At 50.4% G+C, this 17,482-nt stretch overlaps 3 protein-coding genes and 1 pseudogene across 3 annotated transcripts; 2 read left to right on the top strand and 2 right to left on the bottom strand.

Moving 5' to 3' along the window:
• Positions 1 to 5,049: 5,049 nt before the first annotated feature.
• SAPIO_CDS4658 (uncharacterized protein) lies at positions 5,050 to 6,089 on the bottom strand (the record flags this gene model as incomplete). Its single annotated transcript, XM_016787154.1, has 3 exons — positions 5,050 to 5,339; positions 5,421 to 5,906; positions 5,978 to 6,089. 3 exons carry the CDS (start codon positions 6,087 to 6,089, stop codon positions 5,050 to 5,052), a joined length of 888 nt encoding a protein of 295 aa, XP_016643263.1.
• A 586-nt stretch (positions 6,090 to 6,675) lies between these two features.
• Positions 6,676 to 8,578, top strand: SAPIO_CDS4657 (uncharacterized protein; the record flags this gene model as incomplete). The annotated part of the gene is made up of 4 exons (XM_016787153.1): positions 6,676 to 6,747; positions 6,824 to 7,574; positions 7,633 to 8,373; positions 8,436 to 8,578. 4 exons carry the CDS (start codon positions 6,676 to 6,678, stop codon positions 8,576 to 8,578), a joined length of 1,707 nt encoding a protein of 568 aa, XP_016643262.1.
• Positions 8,579 to 9,143: 565 nt separating this feature from the next.
• SAPIO_CDS4656 lies at positions 9,144 to 10,121 on the bottom strand (annotated as a pseudogene; the record flags this gene model as incomplete).
• Positions 10,122 to 13,552: 3,431 nt separating this feature from the next.
• Positions 13,553 to 16,526, top strand: SAPIO_CDS4655 (uncharacterized protein; the record flags this gene model as incomplete). Its single annotated transcript, XM_016787152.1, has 3 exons — positions 13,553 to 13,681; positions 13,762 to 16,266; positions 16,515 to 16,526. The coding sequence occupies 3 exons, from the start codon at positions 13,553 to 13,555 to the stop codon at positions 16,524 to 16,526; spliced, it is 2,646 nt and encodes an 881-aa protein (XP_016643261.1).
• Positions 16,527 to 17,482: the final 956 nt, after the last annotated feature.

The following is a 17,482-nucleotide window of genomic DNA, read 5'->3' as shown; positions in this document are numbered from 1 at the left end:
CCCTGTGTCAGTCCATCCATTTCTCGTCATCTCCTCCCTGACTACTCGGAACTTTGGAGCCACGACTACATCAAGCGCTCCTCTAAACATAGCGGAAATACATGTTATCTGGAAGCATCCAGGATCTATATCATCTAGAACAATTTCCAAATTTTTATTATCTAGATCCAATACTTCACCAATCATCACCATTATTTAATTCTATCACATGAAAAAGAGGAGAGAATTGAATATTCCTGATATTGATTTCTGATCTCCTCATTCGAGCACGTGACATATCCACCCCCCTCCAATCTCATCTTCACCAGGTCCCGTTGGTCTAATCCAACTGCTGTTCCCTGGAAGGGGAAGGGGTTGACATATTTAAAAGAAAGGAGTAAGGGGCCAGAATTAGCTGTTCGTTTAGAGTTCAAACACGGTCATTATGCCAGGGTTTTCTGACCGACTTAGATGATTTCGTTTGAGGCTTTCAGCGCACGCTCTGGCTGAGTAGGAATAAACATGCGATTGCTAATGAAACCCTTGAATTACATCTAATTCTTTGTTCACACACCTCAGTACCTACACGCCGTATCAATCACCCCCCCTTCCTTTTCGTTCCAAGCCGCCTCAACCTAGACTGCATACAGAGCGCTCGGTCTTGGCTACTATTAAGATTTGAATACTGTAATCGCCCCGGCTAGAATGGCAAAAGTGTACTGTGTTAGTGTGCAGCAGTGTACATATGTGGCCAACGGCACATGTGGCTGCGATGGAGCACGTGATGTGTGGCAGCTGTGGCATGGAAGAAAAAGAGGAATTCCATGCTGGCGCAAGGAAGGAAAGTTTTCAAATTCCTTTTAAGTCTTTTCTTCAGTTCTTTCTAGACCATTACACCAACCCAATTATTCCTTCATTTCAGTTCTTTAGTTTTAAGATGTCTTTTCGTTTCGATTAGAGCCGGGGGCACGAAGTAGTCACAGCCAACTTTAGGTTTTAGGTTTTATTACTCGGCTCCGACAAACTAAGAGCTTATAATTAACTTAGTTACTGAAAATAAGCTCTAGAATACTTAAAATGCACTAAATACCTCTACTAAAACTCGTTGCTTATTAACTTTTTTATACTCTCTTCCTATTTAAATTCGGGCCTTATAATATATATTATAATTAATATATATTTAATTATATAAAACCTCACTTTTAGGGTTTATATCCTTCGTGCATGCTTGTACGCTTTTTCTCGTGATGAAATCCGGGGTAGATCTAGCGCTAGGCCTAATCAGAAGTAGGCGAACCCCTATTGGCGATCTTATTCCCTGACTCACCCCGCTATTCCCAGCTTTTGTTCCTCGCTTTTGTCTCAGAATCCGCCAGTAAGTTCTCTTCAGATTTCCTCCATCGTCGCTATGCCATCGAAGCCCGGATATGACGGAACCGGCATCTAGTGATGAGAACAGCCAGACGGGCCGGCCTGCTCCTATCTCATTTCTTCCCGTCAATCAGCCCGGATCTCCACCCCGGTTGAGAAGGCGCCGGGCACAATTATCCTGTGAGCCGTGTCGGAGACGGAAGTCGAGGTGTGAGCTTTTAGATGGCCAATCGAAGGCTTGTTTACGGTGTCTAAGGGAGGGCAAAACTTGCGACTTTCGCTCTGTCAAATACAAGCGTCGAGGAACAGCTACCCAACCTCTAACCCCAGCCCGAACTAATCCCGCCGCTCATCGTTCGCCAACGTCGATAGTCAATGATCAACCAGCAAACCTTTCGATCGATGTTGCAGTACTTGAGCACGCGCCGCATGGAGAATCAACGCCAAGCCAGCAGCCATGGCTTGATACTGCCACAGCACAAAGCGAGACACAATACGGGCTTTGTTCCGACAACCACCAATCCCCCCTGAGATACCCACCGGTGCCACACCCTGGAGACCTTCATAACAGTCCGGTAATCTCGGTGGATAGTGCAGTGAGATTAGACCCAAAGGCAAGGATCATATCGACGCAAGTTGACAATCCTGCCGACGCACTCGACCTCCTCACGTTCGCTGCCAGCGAGAGCGAGGAACAGCATTTTGCGGGGGTGGCTTCACCTCCAGAGCAAAGCGGTGCAGTAGAGAACACAAGGAGGAGCATCTCACGAGAGGACAACGGGCGGCAGGATAGCCTTCTCGAAAACGATATCCGATGGAAATATTTCAAGTTTATTCAACAAGGACTGATTGCGGTTCATGAAACCGTTGAGTTCATGGATTTCTTTTTCTCCAGCTTGTGGCCACTCAGGCCTGTGGTACCGGCGTACTACAACGATCGACGCAAGTACGTCTTACTGGCAACGGAGGAACCAGTGCTCTTGGAAGCAGTGATAACGTTGGCTTCACGATATCATGTCCTCAGCGGCGATCATGGCGAGATCAGATCTGAACGGATACATTGGGGAGCATGGAGGTCACTTCAGAGATGCTTGCAGTCGGCAATGTGGGGTTCAACGAAAACGAGATCGTTGGGGACAACCGCCGCTATGCTGCTACTGATCGATTGGCATTCGAAGGCTATCAACAACCCAGGCGCGTTCTCTACAGAAGACGACAACTTCGCATGTAATATGCCTTCGGATATTCGAGAAAATGATATCCAAGCAAGTCCCACTAGTCTGAATAGCAAGCAGAGACACAGCATGACAGCTCATTTGGAAAGCCTCGGTATTACGTCCTCTGCATATCGCAGCAATAAGATGTCGTGGTAGGTTCTTCCTTTCGTCGGAGCTGCTTCCCCTATAAGCATTTCCTTGATGCACATTATGTTAACACAATCAGGATGCTCCTTGCGAACGCCATCGCACTGGCACAAGAAGGCTGTTGCTTCGAGGTCGAGGCTCCCGGCCTGTCAGAGTGCATCAACAACGACAAGGCAGTGAAACGAGACTGGACTCATGTTATATGCGTCTTTATCTATCTGGCCGATGAACACTTGGCACTCCGGCTGGATTTGGAGCCCTTACTACCCGAGGCATCAAGAAGGATAATTGTTGACAGGCGCTCCAAAGTGTTCACTTGTACGCTGCCGGAGAAGGAACACTGGGAAAGCTACTTTGAATTAACAGAAGAAATGCGGAAGAGTCGAGAATATCTACGCGAGCTCAAACAAATTGCTTCGAGACCATACAAATACGAATTGCTTATGCCCGTTCTCGAGCATACGCAGAGAAGGTTAGAGCGCTGGAAACGCCATTTTTCAAGACTTGGTAAGGGCCGCGCATTCTATGAGGCAGAATCTCGCGCTGACCGATGCAGACCAAACGTCTCTCCTGAGCGCATGCCTGTCCATAGAGTTTGGATATGCCGTGATTTATAGTTTATCCCCGGTACGATATGTCGCACCCCCTGAGAACAATGAAGCGAAATCCAACATTCAGAGTCTCCGGCGTGAGACAATACAAGCCTCTCGTAATCTATTGGCCTTGGTGTCCGACGTACTACATCCTTCTGGTATGCTGCAGTATATACCAGTACGTTGTTGGGTTTTCATAATGGCCGCTTCGTTGCATTTGTTAAAGGTTAGTTTTGGGCACTTTACACGGAGCTTGATGGCGAGCTGACTTTCGAGCTTCACAGGAAACACTGCTTCACGAGCATAACACCACAGATCAAGACCCGGATATACAACTACTTCGGAGAACCGTTGGAGCTTTGCGTCGTGGTGCTCCAGATGATGTCCACACCGCAGGCCGATACTCTCGCTTCATCGGCATTCTACTAGATGCAGTAATACAGCCATCCACAAGCAGAACGGGATCTCAGGAAGTAACCGCTGAACTCGCCCAAGCTACGCCCAGGATCGCCGAAATTTCCGACTTGACCCACCTAAACGCGGCTTTTGGCTCGCCTTTGAACGACCTGACATGGTGCGATGACATCTGGGGCACGTCCTAACTTCTTTGCGTTACACTTATAACCACCGGTTTTGCCACAAGTAACTTTATTGAGATTCCTCACGGGCTGAGGGTGCGGTACAAACAGAGCAAGACAGCTCCTGCGGGGGTGATGAGGGTGACGAGGGAGGGTACGGCATTTCCGCCGGAATTTGGAGCTTGTATTGGAGGGGCCTTGGGGCGGGGGGGGAAGGGAGGGCAGTACATAGAAGACCCGGAATGAGGAGGTTGCGGGGTACGCGGAAGGTCCGCGGCAAGGGGATTGTGGGGTTCGGCAGGCAATATCGGACTCATAGGCCCTAACCCACTTTATTGAGACTAATGCTGTTTAGCAAAGAATAAAGTGCGATTAGGGGCACCCCAGCTTCTACAGTAGGACCGTCCTCTTCTCGCGATTCGACTAGTACTCTTCTATTTAAAAGGCGACACCCAACCAATAAGTAGCGTAGCTATATATAGATATTTTTTTACTATTTTTTAAATTTAGAAAAAAAAATCTTATAATTTTGAATGTAAACTTACATAATAAAAATATATTTATCTTTAAATTTAGCTTATTTACAATAGACCTATTTACGAAATCGCTGGGGGGAGCAGGTTCGGTTGGAGATTTTCAGTTACCGTGCTCCTCGGATAGACTTACAATGTAAATCTCAAATAAGCAAGACAAACAGAAGCAACCTCAAGCTACGCTTGGATCACTGGGCAGTTCGAGGTTCGCAAGGGCGCGTCGGCATTTCGACTGACGATCCATTTAACGGTAATTCGGAAAGATATTTGGTAAATATGGCGGCAATTCCAAATCAGGAAAAGTGCACAGAGAGGACCAATGATTTGCGGGTCATAGCATTCCCCATAAATCTCCCCACCCGTCGCCGCTACCTAACCAGCCTTGACGTCTAAACACTGGAGGACGACGTGGCGGCCGTAGTAACGTGTGAGCAAGGGCATAGGTAGTTTTGAAGTATGCCCCCTTTCTCAGAGGTAGACCAAGTCGTGTAATGCAGTTGATCATCAAACGCCATATTGATATTGCAAACGATCATGTTCAGTTGTGACTGCAGGGGGGAACGAAACATACTTCACATTAGCTTCGGCTGTAAAAGTAGCTAATTGCCTGGCTGCCTACAAACTCTCGCGTCTATGAATTGAAATCCTGCTTCCATGTCGTTTTGCCATTCTGTAGATAGTCATTACCAAGTGCCACGAGTCGGCTGTTTTCGGCTCCCAGCCACTGGGGCTCGAGCTTTTGCAGCTGCTCTTCAATCTCATAAGCTTTTCCTCCTGCTACAAACAGGATCTTTCCATGGAAAGGTGAGTCCACTCCATCGTGAGCCCGACCTTCGGCGCGATTCGCAGTCGCACATATCAACATTGAGGTTGCGACATCCTCAGGTTCGTTAACGGGAAGTTTCAGTTTCTCCCAACCCGCTATAATTCCTTTGGTCAATCGTGTTCCTGCCGCGCCTTTAGTACTCATACTACATGTTCTCAGCATGTGTTCTCACTTACGTGTTGTCCAGGGGCATACGACATTGACCCGGATATTGTCTTTCAGAGAGGTCACCCGAAGCCCTCGCATTAACCCAATGATCCCATGCTTGGTAGCGACGTACGGCGTGAGCTCCGCGGCTTCCTTGAAACCCCCTATGCTACTAACGAGGATGAGATCACCTCCACCACGCTGCCTCAGATAATACGTCGCGATTCGGCTTGTAAAAAGGGCACCCCTTAGGTTGATGTCAACCTCTGGGAGAGGAGGCTCCTCATTGACGTCGTCGATTACTGTGAGAGGGTCGGGAAGTTTACCGACGGCTGCATTTGCGATGGCGATGTCAACGCCGCCGAAAGACCTCTTTGCCTCTTCAAAAAGTGTAAGCTGGTCTTTATACTTTGTTACATCGCACTGGACGAAACGGAATCTCTCCCCAATACGCGAAGCCAGACTCTCGCCTTCCTTAGCATTGAGGTCTCCCACGACTACCTTTGCACCGTTGCCTTCGGATTACACATGGTTAGCATAACGATTGCGTGAAACTAAAAGCGAAGTAGAATGATGGCCGACACACCATGGAAAGCAAGAGCGGCAGAATACCCAATCCCACTCGCACCGCCTGTGATTATTACCACTTTGTCTTTCACCAACTTAGACAGGTCTTGATTCGGTTCGACCAGAGACATCGTGATCGCTGAACACTGAGCAGTCTATGTATGGGTGGGAAGGTGCTGAGAAAATGATTCGGTTACCATCTGATGATTCATACTGAAAACAATGAAAACCACCCCAGACATTATAGATATATCTGTGCATTCTGCCACGGACCCCACTATGCCGATAAAGAGCGCTATTCCGCATTTGTTCCGGAAAACCGTCGGCATTCTGAACCCGGTTGATGGAGCCCTCCTAAATTTGTCTAGCGCGGCGCCACAGCCAATATTTTTCTCCAGTAACTGTAACTCATTTGACTAGTCAACTGCCACGCGGAGTATCCGGGGATCCGGGGATCTGGGGAAGAATGTCACTCTGCACAACCACCCGGAATGTCCAATGTATGGTAGATACTAACCTCCTGCCCATGATCCGCAATACTATAGCGCTCCATCGGAATTCCATTTCTGGGCGACACAGAACGGACCAGTTTCTGGCTCTTTTGTTCCGGAACTTGTGAAGATGAAAAACTCGACTTTCCCCATAATATTTGACATCCCTCGACCTTCACTCACTGTATACTCGAAATACAAGTTCCACATACGGAAAGAAAAAAAAATGGCAATTGACCCCCAGGAAGTGCTTGAGCGACCTGTTAAGGTCCACCTACAAACATGGATCGTCGTCATTGTACATACTTACCCCTTTTCACCCCGTGCTAGTAGTCATCTGAGAGAGCAGAGTATAGCTAACAAACACCTCCTAGTGCATCAACTTTGTATACTTTTCTCAACTCACAGCAATCATCGGCGCGGGCTTCCTGGCCCAGCCTATTGCTGCCCTCATAGGCGGCGCTTCGCAGACCCTATGGTTCAGCCAGTCCATTAACCTCCTCGGCATTGCAATTTGCTTCCCTGTATGTCAGATGGCCGACTACTGGGGAAGGAAATGGGTCCTCGTGATCCTGCTTGGCATTGGCTTTGCGGGCACGCTGATGGTTGCTCGTGCCCAAAACGTCGCAACCGCGATTGCTGGATTCGTCCTGATAGGCATCAATTACGGCTCCCAGCCCATCTTGTTTGCGGTACCGTCTGAAATTCTGCCCAGGAAGCAACGCCCCGTAGCCCAGGCAACAGTCAACATGTCTGCCAGTGTTGGAGGAATTCTTAGTCTGGTCATGGGCGGAGCCCTCCTTCGATACGGTCATCTCGAGAACTACCGGACTTATTTCTATGTGGTGGCGGCCTTCTTCGGTGTTTCCTTCCTCGGCATCCTGCTTTTCTACTATCCACCACCACGAGAGGAACAAGTCTCCTTCACCTTGGCGCAAAATCTCCAAAAGCTCGATTGGGTCGGCTACGCCCTTTTCGCCCCAGGATTGACCCTGTTCTCTATGGCCCTCTCATGGTCTCAGAATCCGTATCCCTGGTCTGATGCACACGTTATTGGGCCCTTTGTCATAGGTGTCGCCATGATTATCGCCTTCATATTTTACGAGTGGCTCGTTAAAAAAGATGGTCAGCCGGTCCTCAGTTGTCCGTAGAGTAAAATTTTTCTTGCTAACCAAACATTCAGGTATCGCTCATCACGCTGTTTTCAGCCACCGGAACCTAGTTATCTCGCTTCTCGCCGTGTGGATCGATGGAGTTTCCTTCTTTTCGGCTAACACCTATTTCGCCCAGCAGTACGGAATGTTTACCGGCAGCGACATGCTAATCACGGGTGTCGCATTCGGCATGTTCTTTATCGTTGGTGGCGTAGCCACCGTCTTGTTTGGCTGGGTATCAACTAGGTTCCGGATTGTTCGCGTGCCCGGCACCATTGGTTTAGCTCTGATCGTCCTCTTCAACGTGTTGATGGCGACCACAAAACCTTCGACCTCTGAGGGAATCTACTGGGGCTACACCGTCTTTGCCGGGCTCGGTCTCGGAAGCGTCATTCCAACGTTCATGGTTGCCGCACAGCTAACAACGCCGCCGGAGATGATCTCTCTCGTGTCCGGTCTTGTCAGTGTCTCCAGGCCCATCGGCGGCGTCATTGGCCTAGCCATCAACAACGCCATCTTCCACAACACCCTCTCTACGCAAGTTCCTAAGAAGATCGGCTCGGCAGTCAGCCCTTTTGCCTTTCCCTCCTCCTCCCTCGGCGCTCTCATTACGGCTCTGACGAGCCAAGACAATGCCGCACTTAACAGCGTCCCCGGTGTCACGCCCGATATCCTCGCCGCAGCGAGAGGTGGCCTTCTGGATGCCTACGGACTTTCGTTCAGGAACTGCTGGATTGCTGCTGCATGTTTATGTCTGCCCGGTGTTATTGGTAAGTCCTAATCGTGTTGTTTTAAGCTAGTTGCTGAATATCACTAACAGCTTTCGTGCTAGTTGCCTGTTTCCTGAAGGATCCTCGCTCCGAATTCAAAGCGCACATAGACGCCCCGGTTGAAGTCGAGTTGATGGAACGACAGAAAGTGTCAGAAGTAATTCACTTAGAAAATGTAGATGGCGTGAGAAAGGGCGAGAATTGAAGGGAAGAGCTTATTTCAAGCTCACCTCCCCAATATCGATCTTTTGGAGATCTGAAAATTGCTATAGTTTCCAGGCCATCAGGTTAAAATGTAACGATGCCAACAATACCTTCGGCGTAGGGTGGTAATCGTGAATGAGGTTAGCTGCAAAAGAGCAGATTTCTTGTAATGCATGTCCCTCTATTCACAACGTCTATAAGTCATCCTACTACGTCGACTTTATCATTGGGCAGCCATATAAGTTGCTAATATCAAGTCTGTTCGTCGCATTATCCTTCAGAGTAGTGAACTGTCTAAGGAGGGAATGCTGAGGGATTTGATGTCTTTTTGAAAATAAGGCAACGAACGTAGTTCTACCCGTGGAAGATTTGAACACCAATTATCATGAAGCTAATCTACCTCGAAAAATTAACCTACACGTTTGTGTATTGCGATCTCACTTAAGTTATCCCGCCATAAGATTACTCCTGAGAATTGGTAGTCTATCATGGGGCTCTGGAGTTGGACCAAATGTTCATGCTTGCGCAAATAACGTGCTCACGGCATTCCCACAGCTAACCTTAGACTAATCCTTCCATTCAGGCAACAACTCGTCCCGTCCAACCAGGAGCTTAACCCTATAAGCATCTTCCTTCAAAATTCTGTCTTTGTCTACAAGATACTCCGCCACGCTCTTGGACGAATCCACATATCTTCCCGAGAGAAAGTCCAATCCTCCACTCGCCAATACCACGACCATGCCAGCCGGCATCTGTGGTGTATCCGAGGGAATATCCTTTAAGAAACTTACAGCCGTCTTGGCTGATTTCTCATCACCCGGCACGTCTTTTGACACGTAGCTACTCCCGTCACCTCTGACTTTCCCTTCCACCGCCTCAACAAAGTCTGAGTAGAACCTCGTATGAACCACCCCAGGGTGAAGGCTGAACGCTCTAATCCCAGCATCTTTGTTCTCGTGGTGCAAGATTTCTGCGAGCCTACTCACTCCAAGTTTTCCGATTGTATAGCTTCCCATGCCCGCAGTGACGTGCGCGCCCGCACTTGACGTGAAGATCAACGTTCCCCCGTTTGAAGATTGCCGCATGAGCGGCACGGCGGCGCGTGCAAAGTTGAATGACCCTCGCAACGAGATTTCAACCGTATCCCACCAGATGGTCGGCTCAGACTCGTGTACCGGCAGAAACTGGGGAGGGCGGCCAGCGTTCATGAAGACAACGTCGACGTGGCCAAACTCATGTGCTGTCCTGCCCACAAACTGCTGCACAGTGGGGAAATCGGCGACGTCAAATGCGGCTGTCCGCACCACGACAGCTGGATTGATGTCGATGCAGAGGCGGGCTGTTTCCTCGACCTCATTGAGTTCTAGAGCGACGAGGCTTAGGGACGAGATAGCCGTATGTGCGAAGAATTCTGCGGTGGCGCGACCAATACCTCGACCGGCACCAGCAATGATGACATGTTTTCCTCTGAGCGACCTGGCAAGTTGTTGGTTCCGGCGCGGATCAGAGTCGAGGTCGCAGTCGTGCATTTGACCTTGAGACATCTTCGTTCTAGACTTTGACGAGCAATCACATGAATTTATGAAGATGAGGTTATGTGCTGTGCCAGTACTAGGATAGGGCTCACTGAGGCTTGCGAGGTATGATGCTTTATGTCTCTGAGACCTATAGAGCCGTCCCAACTTGTTAAGATGGCTTGATGTAGTCTTTAATAATTGTAAGATCAAACATTCCAGATCCCACGGTCACCGCCGTCGGCAAGACTAAATTGGCTACTCCGGCAACTTGGTGTAGTGGCTTAGCGAGCAAATACGGAAATCCCGAGATTACGTTCATACTATAACCTAGGCACTTAGTAGTCCTCCTCCCACCCTGGGGGACCACCCTTCTCGACGAGTAACCCAAGCATATTGACTTTGCGATTTACAAGTATCGCATTTCCACGCAATCGTTCGGCAGCAAGAAATGCTGCCAAACACTTTGGAGGCGACTGAATTTGTGGTCTTTCTTGGTTTCCCAACTTATTACCGCAGCATTGATCGATTTGCCCTTGATCGTTTCGATTTCTCTATCAACACTACTCACTAATCAAGGGCCTTGGACAAGCAAAGATAGCGTCACTAGCTGATGGACACTATTGATTGTCTTCCCACGAGACATGTGAATCTTAATACGGCATCTTTTTGTTAGTACACAGAACGAGGGGTATAGAAGTTCTCCTGGTTCGATAGTACTGGTCGGGTCTACTTCAAGGGGTGTCGGAAGGACGACTTTGCCAAAGCCTTGCTTCCCACTTCCCACATAAACCAGCTTTTCCAAAGCTTCCTCCGCCGTAACATCGAGAACATTGACGGATGGGAGTCTGAATGCTGTACCATAGTTGTCAACAGCCCAATGCAGAGCCTTCCAGGCGTTCCAATGATCTGCTGGCCTCGCAGGGATGCTTATCGGCCCTGGTGCACCGAGGGGGTGGATACTTCAAACATCTTTTGTCATCGCTACGGGCATTTGAAACCTCCTGTCTGTGCGAAGAACAACGGAAGAGAGTATGGCCGATTCCCCGGCACATCGAACAATCAGATCCGCGGAGGTCGGGCTTTCCATCGTCCCAACAGCATCAAGAGCATGAGTGATTGATCCGTGGCCAAGCGCTCTGACAGCTGAAACAGTATCCTCCACAACCGTTGGAGAGACATAGTCAAATACAAGGTTTTCTCCAAGGCTCTTGAGTAGGTCATGGCGAGCTGCAGCTTTCCACGTAAATAACCTCATCGAAAACTACACACTCGGGCCCACCCCTCTGTCCAAGCACGTCCTACCAACACTTCACGACTCGCCCCTAGAGTGTAAGGCGGGACTCGGAGTGGAGCCGGGCCCGTCGGGCCTTGAAAGGTACCGAGCCTCCCTAGGCCCAGTGGCCAAAGGAATACCTGTTGATTGGGTTACAGCTTCGGGTAGCAGGCTGTCTGCGAGAATTCCGCGGGTACGGTGTTATTCTGAGCTTTAACGCTAAGACCTAACGCTAAGATCGGAGTTGGGGCGATTGGGGGGCAGCATCCTGGTGGGCCTCGTCGTTGGCTGCGGTAATTGTGATAGCTCATTAGGCTTGACACCATACCAAACACGACGGAGGCGGCCTGTTAGTAGATGGTTCCGACAATTCGATGCAGTAGGAACGACGCGGGGTAAGGACTGCTTGGAGAAACATGGCTTGAAGAGTAGAAAGGAGCTCGGGCGAGACATGTAATACCCCACAGCTCGCCTGGGGATCTGAAAGTTTCCGTTTTTGGTGCGGCCATTCGCACACGATATCTCGCGTGCGGCATCGGGCGCACAGCGGGCCCTGGCTCGCATCTCGTCTTTGCAGCATTACAAGGTCGGCACGCCTATGATGCTCTCGACGTATTATGCGTTAGCTTGTGACGACGAAGCGTATCGCTACCGATCAATCGATACTCCATGACATGGGAATAGAGCTACCTACGCAAGGTCCCGGACTGGATGACTGGGGAAATATTGGCCTGCCGATAGCGGACATTTGAGCCCATTGCGGAGAGCAGCACTTTGGTAATGGGGCGTGCAAGAAGGGACATTCTGATAGCGGTGAGAGCCCAGGGTACCGCTGTCAGCGTCCTGAGACTCCATTTTGTATGTCTTCGAGCACACGTATTATACCTGCGCCTTCCTTTCTCCCTCAGCTAAAGACTCAGCAGCCTAGGGGGTCGACAGTGAGTGGAGCGATCTCGCCGATCGGGGCCGTTGTCAGAAGGTCTTACGGGCGAATTGGACTATATCATAACACCGTCCGTCACGAAGCTGCCGAATGTGGAGGCTGTAGATGTCATGGCCCGTGAAAGAGTCTGTCGCAAAGATTGCGTCTTCTCAGTACTGTTCCAAAATAGAAGACAGCTGTTCGTGGGGCTCTGATTGTCAATAACCTGGACTTCAAGAGTCAGGTAGCCATCACGTCCGTTGCCACCATAAATACATACCACCTGTGCAACGCTCCCCACGTCTCCACTTCCCTTACCCGCATTGCGGCGTCTTCCGTCGGCACGGCAAGGAAAGGGAAAGCCGGGGCCCAGTTAAGGCCTGAACAGCGTTGTATCAGCTGTCCGCGACAGGACCCATCGTATACAACCCAGGATCCGTCCAATTAGATCCATGTATCTAGCCTCTGCCCAGCCATAGCCAAGGGAATTTCAGGTATTTCACTATTCACTTGGCCAAGAAAGACCGTCACACTTTCTGGGGTAATGTTGCTGGCCCCCATTTACCATACTATTCCGAAATCGTGGCGGTCAGGCCCCTAGTAGGCAGATCACACCTACGTCGCCTCTCCCATTCCTCCAACATTCCACTCTTGGGCACCTGGAAGGTCTGGTGGCCAGGAGAATGGGGTTCACACTACAGGCTGAGGACGTGCCAGCCGAAATGGTTGAGCTGGCGACGAGACATGGGGGGTCGTGGGCCGCCCTCTCGAAGGGGGATAATTTTACACGATAGATTTTCGCTTAGGTCCACTCTCAGCCATACACGCCACATCGATTCTGCTATTCAGGCCGAGTTTCGAACGACGCTATGGCGAAGACTTGGGATCCGAGGATGCTCTCATTGGAAAGAGTGGTCGTGGCACGTCTGCGATTGGCCTGCATTGCTGCCTGACCTCTCACCACGAACTGTCCATTGTCCACATGCTCTATGTCATACATGCAGCAGTAAATCAAGACCTATGATTTTTTTGTTTTCTTGTTTTCCTCCTTGGCTTCTGTTTGTTTTATTCGGGTTGTTGTGTCGTGAGAATACATGCGATGGCATAACTTGTATCTTCGACGATGAGGCATAAATGATTTAAACCGACTCCTCTCTCATCTCGTTCCCATTCCTATCACACCAGGATCCCCGTCAAATAACAAGGTTTGCACCCCCGTGTGGTAAGAAAAAGAATCCACATCTCGAAAAATAACGCAATAATATGGCAAGAGTTAAGCTTGTCGCTCTCCTGTCGAGTATAATTTCTTCCACGAGGGAGTTATACCAGGAGCTCAAGTTTGCCAGCATCCGTCATGCCGCTCTTTCAACTCAAGTCGACAGCACGAAAAAGGTAAGAAAAGAGAAGAACTTCACACATTTCCGATGCATCACTGTTCTTGTATGCTCGCTAACGTCACGGAAATAAAACAGACAATAGAATTCGCCGCTAATGCCCTCTCCGACCTCATCGGGCGCTGCCCCGACACGATATTAGGCCATGTCCTCGACTCCTCCCAACTCAAGTCCCTCCTCCGAGACTGCGTCTTCCACGTCGAAAAAGCCAAAGGCATTCTCCAAAAATGCCAAGTCGCCAACGTCCGCGGACGACTGAGGTTCGTCCTGAAGAAGGCGGACGTGCAGGCCATTATCCAAGACCTCAACCCTGTTGCACTATGGCTGTGTGTGAACCTCAGCTGCGTCATCGTCGGGCTCGTCCAGCGGTTTTCGAAGGGAGTGGCAGCGGGTGGCGTCACGGTTGATACCGGAGCGGAAGAGCTGTTGCTACTTACGCAGGCGTTTGTTGGCAGAGGGGATATTGAGGAGCAACTCAAGTCGGCGATGAGTTCCGTGGCCGAGTTGATGGCCGCCGATGGTTTTGCCAAGCGAAAGTCATCACCTAAGGTGGATAAGGACAAGCCCAGACGTGAAGGCAGTCGTGGGATCAGACGCAGGCTTTCGAAATCTCACCATCCACAAGAGGCTCTTCTGCGTCGGTCTGGGAAGCAGGGAAAGTCCGGTTATGCATGGCCGTTCCGAAGGATGAGCTTGACAGATCGGAGGACGGCACTACGAAGTGTCAGTGTTGAAGGCCTGGTAGACAAGAAGAAGGATCAGAAGCCCCCATCCAGCTGGTCAATACGCCGCATACAAACCGCTCCTGCCACAACGAGCCAGGGACCCCAAACTCTGCCCCAACCCGATACCGTGCCGGCTGAAATAACCCCTCACAGGTACGTCTCATTACCGACTCCCGATGTGACAGACTCGGATACCAGTACCCGGAAGACCGGACGCCTCAGTCCTTCCATGCTCCGCCCACCCCCGGCCGTCCCGACACCCCCCACCAACTCCGAGATCAACCATCAAGCCACATTCATGAGCGGAGCGCTTGCAGCGTTTGGCTCGAAGAGCAGCCTTGGATTTCAACGGAACCAACTGACGAGGGCGGGGATTGACGTATCGGGTACCACTCAGTCGTCTCCGATGCTCTTCCCGAGCTCGAAGGCATCCTCCAAGTCGTCGCGTGTGAGAAAAGGAGGAGCCGCTCTTGCTCCTTCCAGTGGCGAGGTCACGACCATGGACAACAGCTATTCGGTGATTACGCAGACGACTCATAGTTCCTGTACCTCGGCTAAGCCGCCGCCTACGCTTGCAGCCACGGAGCAGCAGTCGACAGCCGATGATGACGATGCCGATGGCCACTCTGAAGATTTTCTCGATGCCTTTACCAGAATGGCAACCCAAAGGGACACTCTGGCGTCGAATGGCGAAGGCGAGGCCGGACCCAAACTGAATTTGACTACCTGCGCGCCCGGTGCGTGGATAGGTCTGGCAGGCTGGTTCGATGCTTCGTGGGCGTTCCTTTTCTTCCAGAGGGAGGATGGTTGGGTTCAACTTGCTCTCCTACCAGACGATTCTAGCCGAAGTGCCGCCATTCTCGAGCCGATTATCCAGGTACCGCTCGACTCGCCGATGCATTGCGAGGTAGCCCGGGGATATCACGGAAGGACCGTCCTTCGGTTATTCATATTCCTTAAAGATGAAGAACAGGCTTGCTCGCTGGTAGAATGCAGACTCGACTTCGGTAAGGGACTTGAGAATGGAAAGTTGCCCAGCTGGGCGATGGAAAAGTTCGAAATACAGTCGTCAGAAGCCGGCGGCCCGCAAGTTGAGGACTTGGTGGCATGGGATACGGGAATGTCAATATTGCTTGCTGCTTCCTCGTCGGGTGGAGTTGTCAGCGTCTACGAGCGCACGAGTTTGACCGGGAATTGGGAGTCTATTCCCTACCCAGACAAAATCCCCGTGGAACCCGGCGATTACATCTTCCACACCGAATTGCCGGGAAGTCGCAAGGTACGCCTACGAAAGTTGAACCAGACTGGCATAACGCAGTACGAAGTCGACGGATACGAAAGCTGGCGCGACCTGCATGAAGAGCATCCCCAGCGAACCCCCTTGAACATTCACGACAAGGAGGTTAACTGGCACGGGCATCCCCCGAAGCGTTTGCCAGGGTCGTGTCGCGTTATTCACAATCACAACGGAACCGTCGCCGGAATCTTTTGCCAGACGGCCGAGGACGACATTTACTTGTTCCGAGGCCATCCGTGGTGGAACGAGCTCCATTCCCCGCAGTTTGTTTGCTCAGTTCAGGAGGGGTCAAAATTCCTCGTGTCGGAGAGCCGACGAGTCCTCCTTTTCGTATCTCGAGAGAACGAGATGAAGAGAATCGACTTTAGTTTGGATGAAGAGGGCGAAGTGACCATCGAGACGACCGGCCCCGTGTTTTCTGAACACTATTTCTCGACGACTTTGAGCGATTTGCTGCTGAAGAGCCCCATCAACGATTACCTTCAATATCGACCTTTGTACCAGTCGAGCAGTGCATATTACTACAGCACATCGTCGTCTTCGTCCTCCGAAACGCAAGAGGTAGAATGCGCTGACGGGGATTCCGCGTGGAGTTCTTTAAGAACGCGATCTGCGGAGGCAAGTCGATCTTGGTTGGGGTTACCAGAGACCGAGTCCGCGCCTTTGTTGGGTACACAAGGGCAGGCTTGATTCGAGCTGAGTTGATGTACATTTCGGCTGTCGGCTTTTAGGGAGGTAAGAGCACAATCTTTCATAGATGAATTGCATACTACTTTCGAGAGTGAACACTGACTTGGGACAATATACAGGCCCCCCATTAGCCCACGCAAGACGCTGCACTGAAGACCATCTCGACCCGGATATATGTGGGATTTAATCTTGGATAATGAATCATCGCGGATGGGCAACGGACGTCTTGGCTGGCGTTCCATCACGCACCCTACAGGCGTGGTATAACATGCGCCCTACTGCGCCGAGTGCCATCTCGACTTTGTATTATAAAAAAATGTGTGGGAGCAGATGGTCTCATCTCGGGCTGACATGGCGTTCTGCTATTCTTCTCTCCTTTGTACAGCATTTCTCTCCTTTACACGGCATTTATCTCCTTTGTACGGCAATAGACTTATTTACAAACGTTCCTCCTCAAGGCTAGCAACACTGGCCTTATCTCAACCTTCTTCGTAACCTTCTGCTTGGGCGTTGTATTTCGCGAGTTTAGATGGGATCTAAGCAAATTCAACACTGAAGGTTGACATGAATTAAGTTTCTACAGAGAGAGCTATATTCTCCAAGGCCCTAGAGGTACGAAGAAAGTTCGCTTAATCACAATCCTCATGCGTGCATTCTCCCAAGTCTACGACATCGACTTTTGTCCATGGCCGACATCTTCCGAATAACATTCTTCGGGCTATCGAACTGCGCGTCGGCGGCATCTCTTCTGCAAGGCGTGGCCAGACTGATTCCGTTGTAGGTCTCCAGTTGGAAGCATGCCAGTGGCCTAGATGATGTGCCCTAAATTTCTGAACGTGCCGGAGAGGTAAAAACTCTTGATCGCCGGGGGAAAGTTCTGGCGCATAGATGACCAGATGATGGTGGTATTGCTCACGGTCACGGCCTGATCTCCATCCGTCGTGGAGATGGAATACCAAACCTCTGTGTTCCATATTGTAGAATAAGCATGCGGTTCAGCAGTGGATGAACTGCCAAGGTTATCAACATTACGAGTACGGTACGGGTTGGGTACCAACCACCAACACCTGGGACAAATTTGGGCCTT

Source organism: Scedosporium apiospermum (genome assembly GCF_000732125.1).
Source record: "Scedosporium apiospermum strain IHEM 14462 chromosome Unknown SEQ_SAPIO_0093, whole genome shotgun sequence".
In the NCBI taxonomy this organism is placed as follows: domain Eukaryota; kingdom Fungi; phylum Ascomycota; class Sordariomycetes; order Microascales; family Microascaceae; genus Scedosporium; species Scedosporium apiospermum.
The sequence above is the reverse complement of the archived record's forward strand: the minus strand, read 5'-3'. Positions and strand labels throughout refer to the sequence as shown.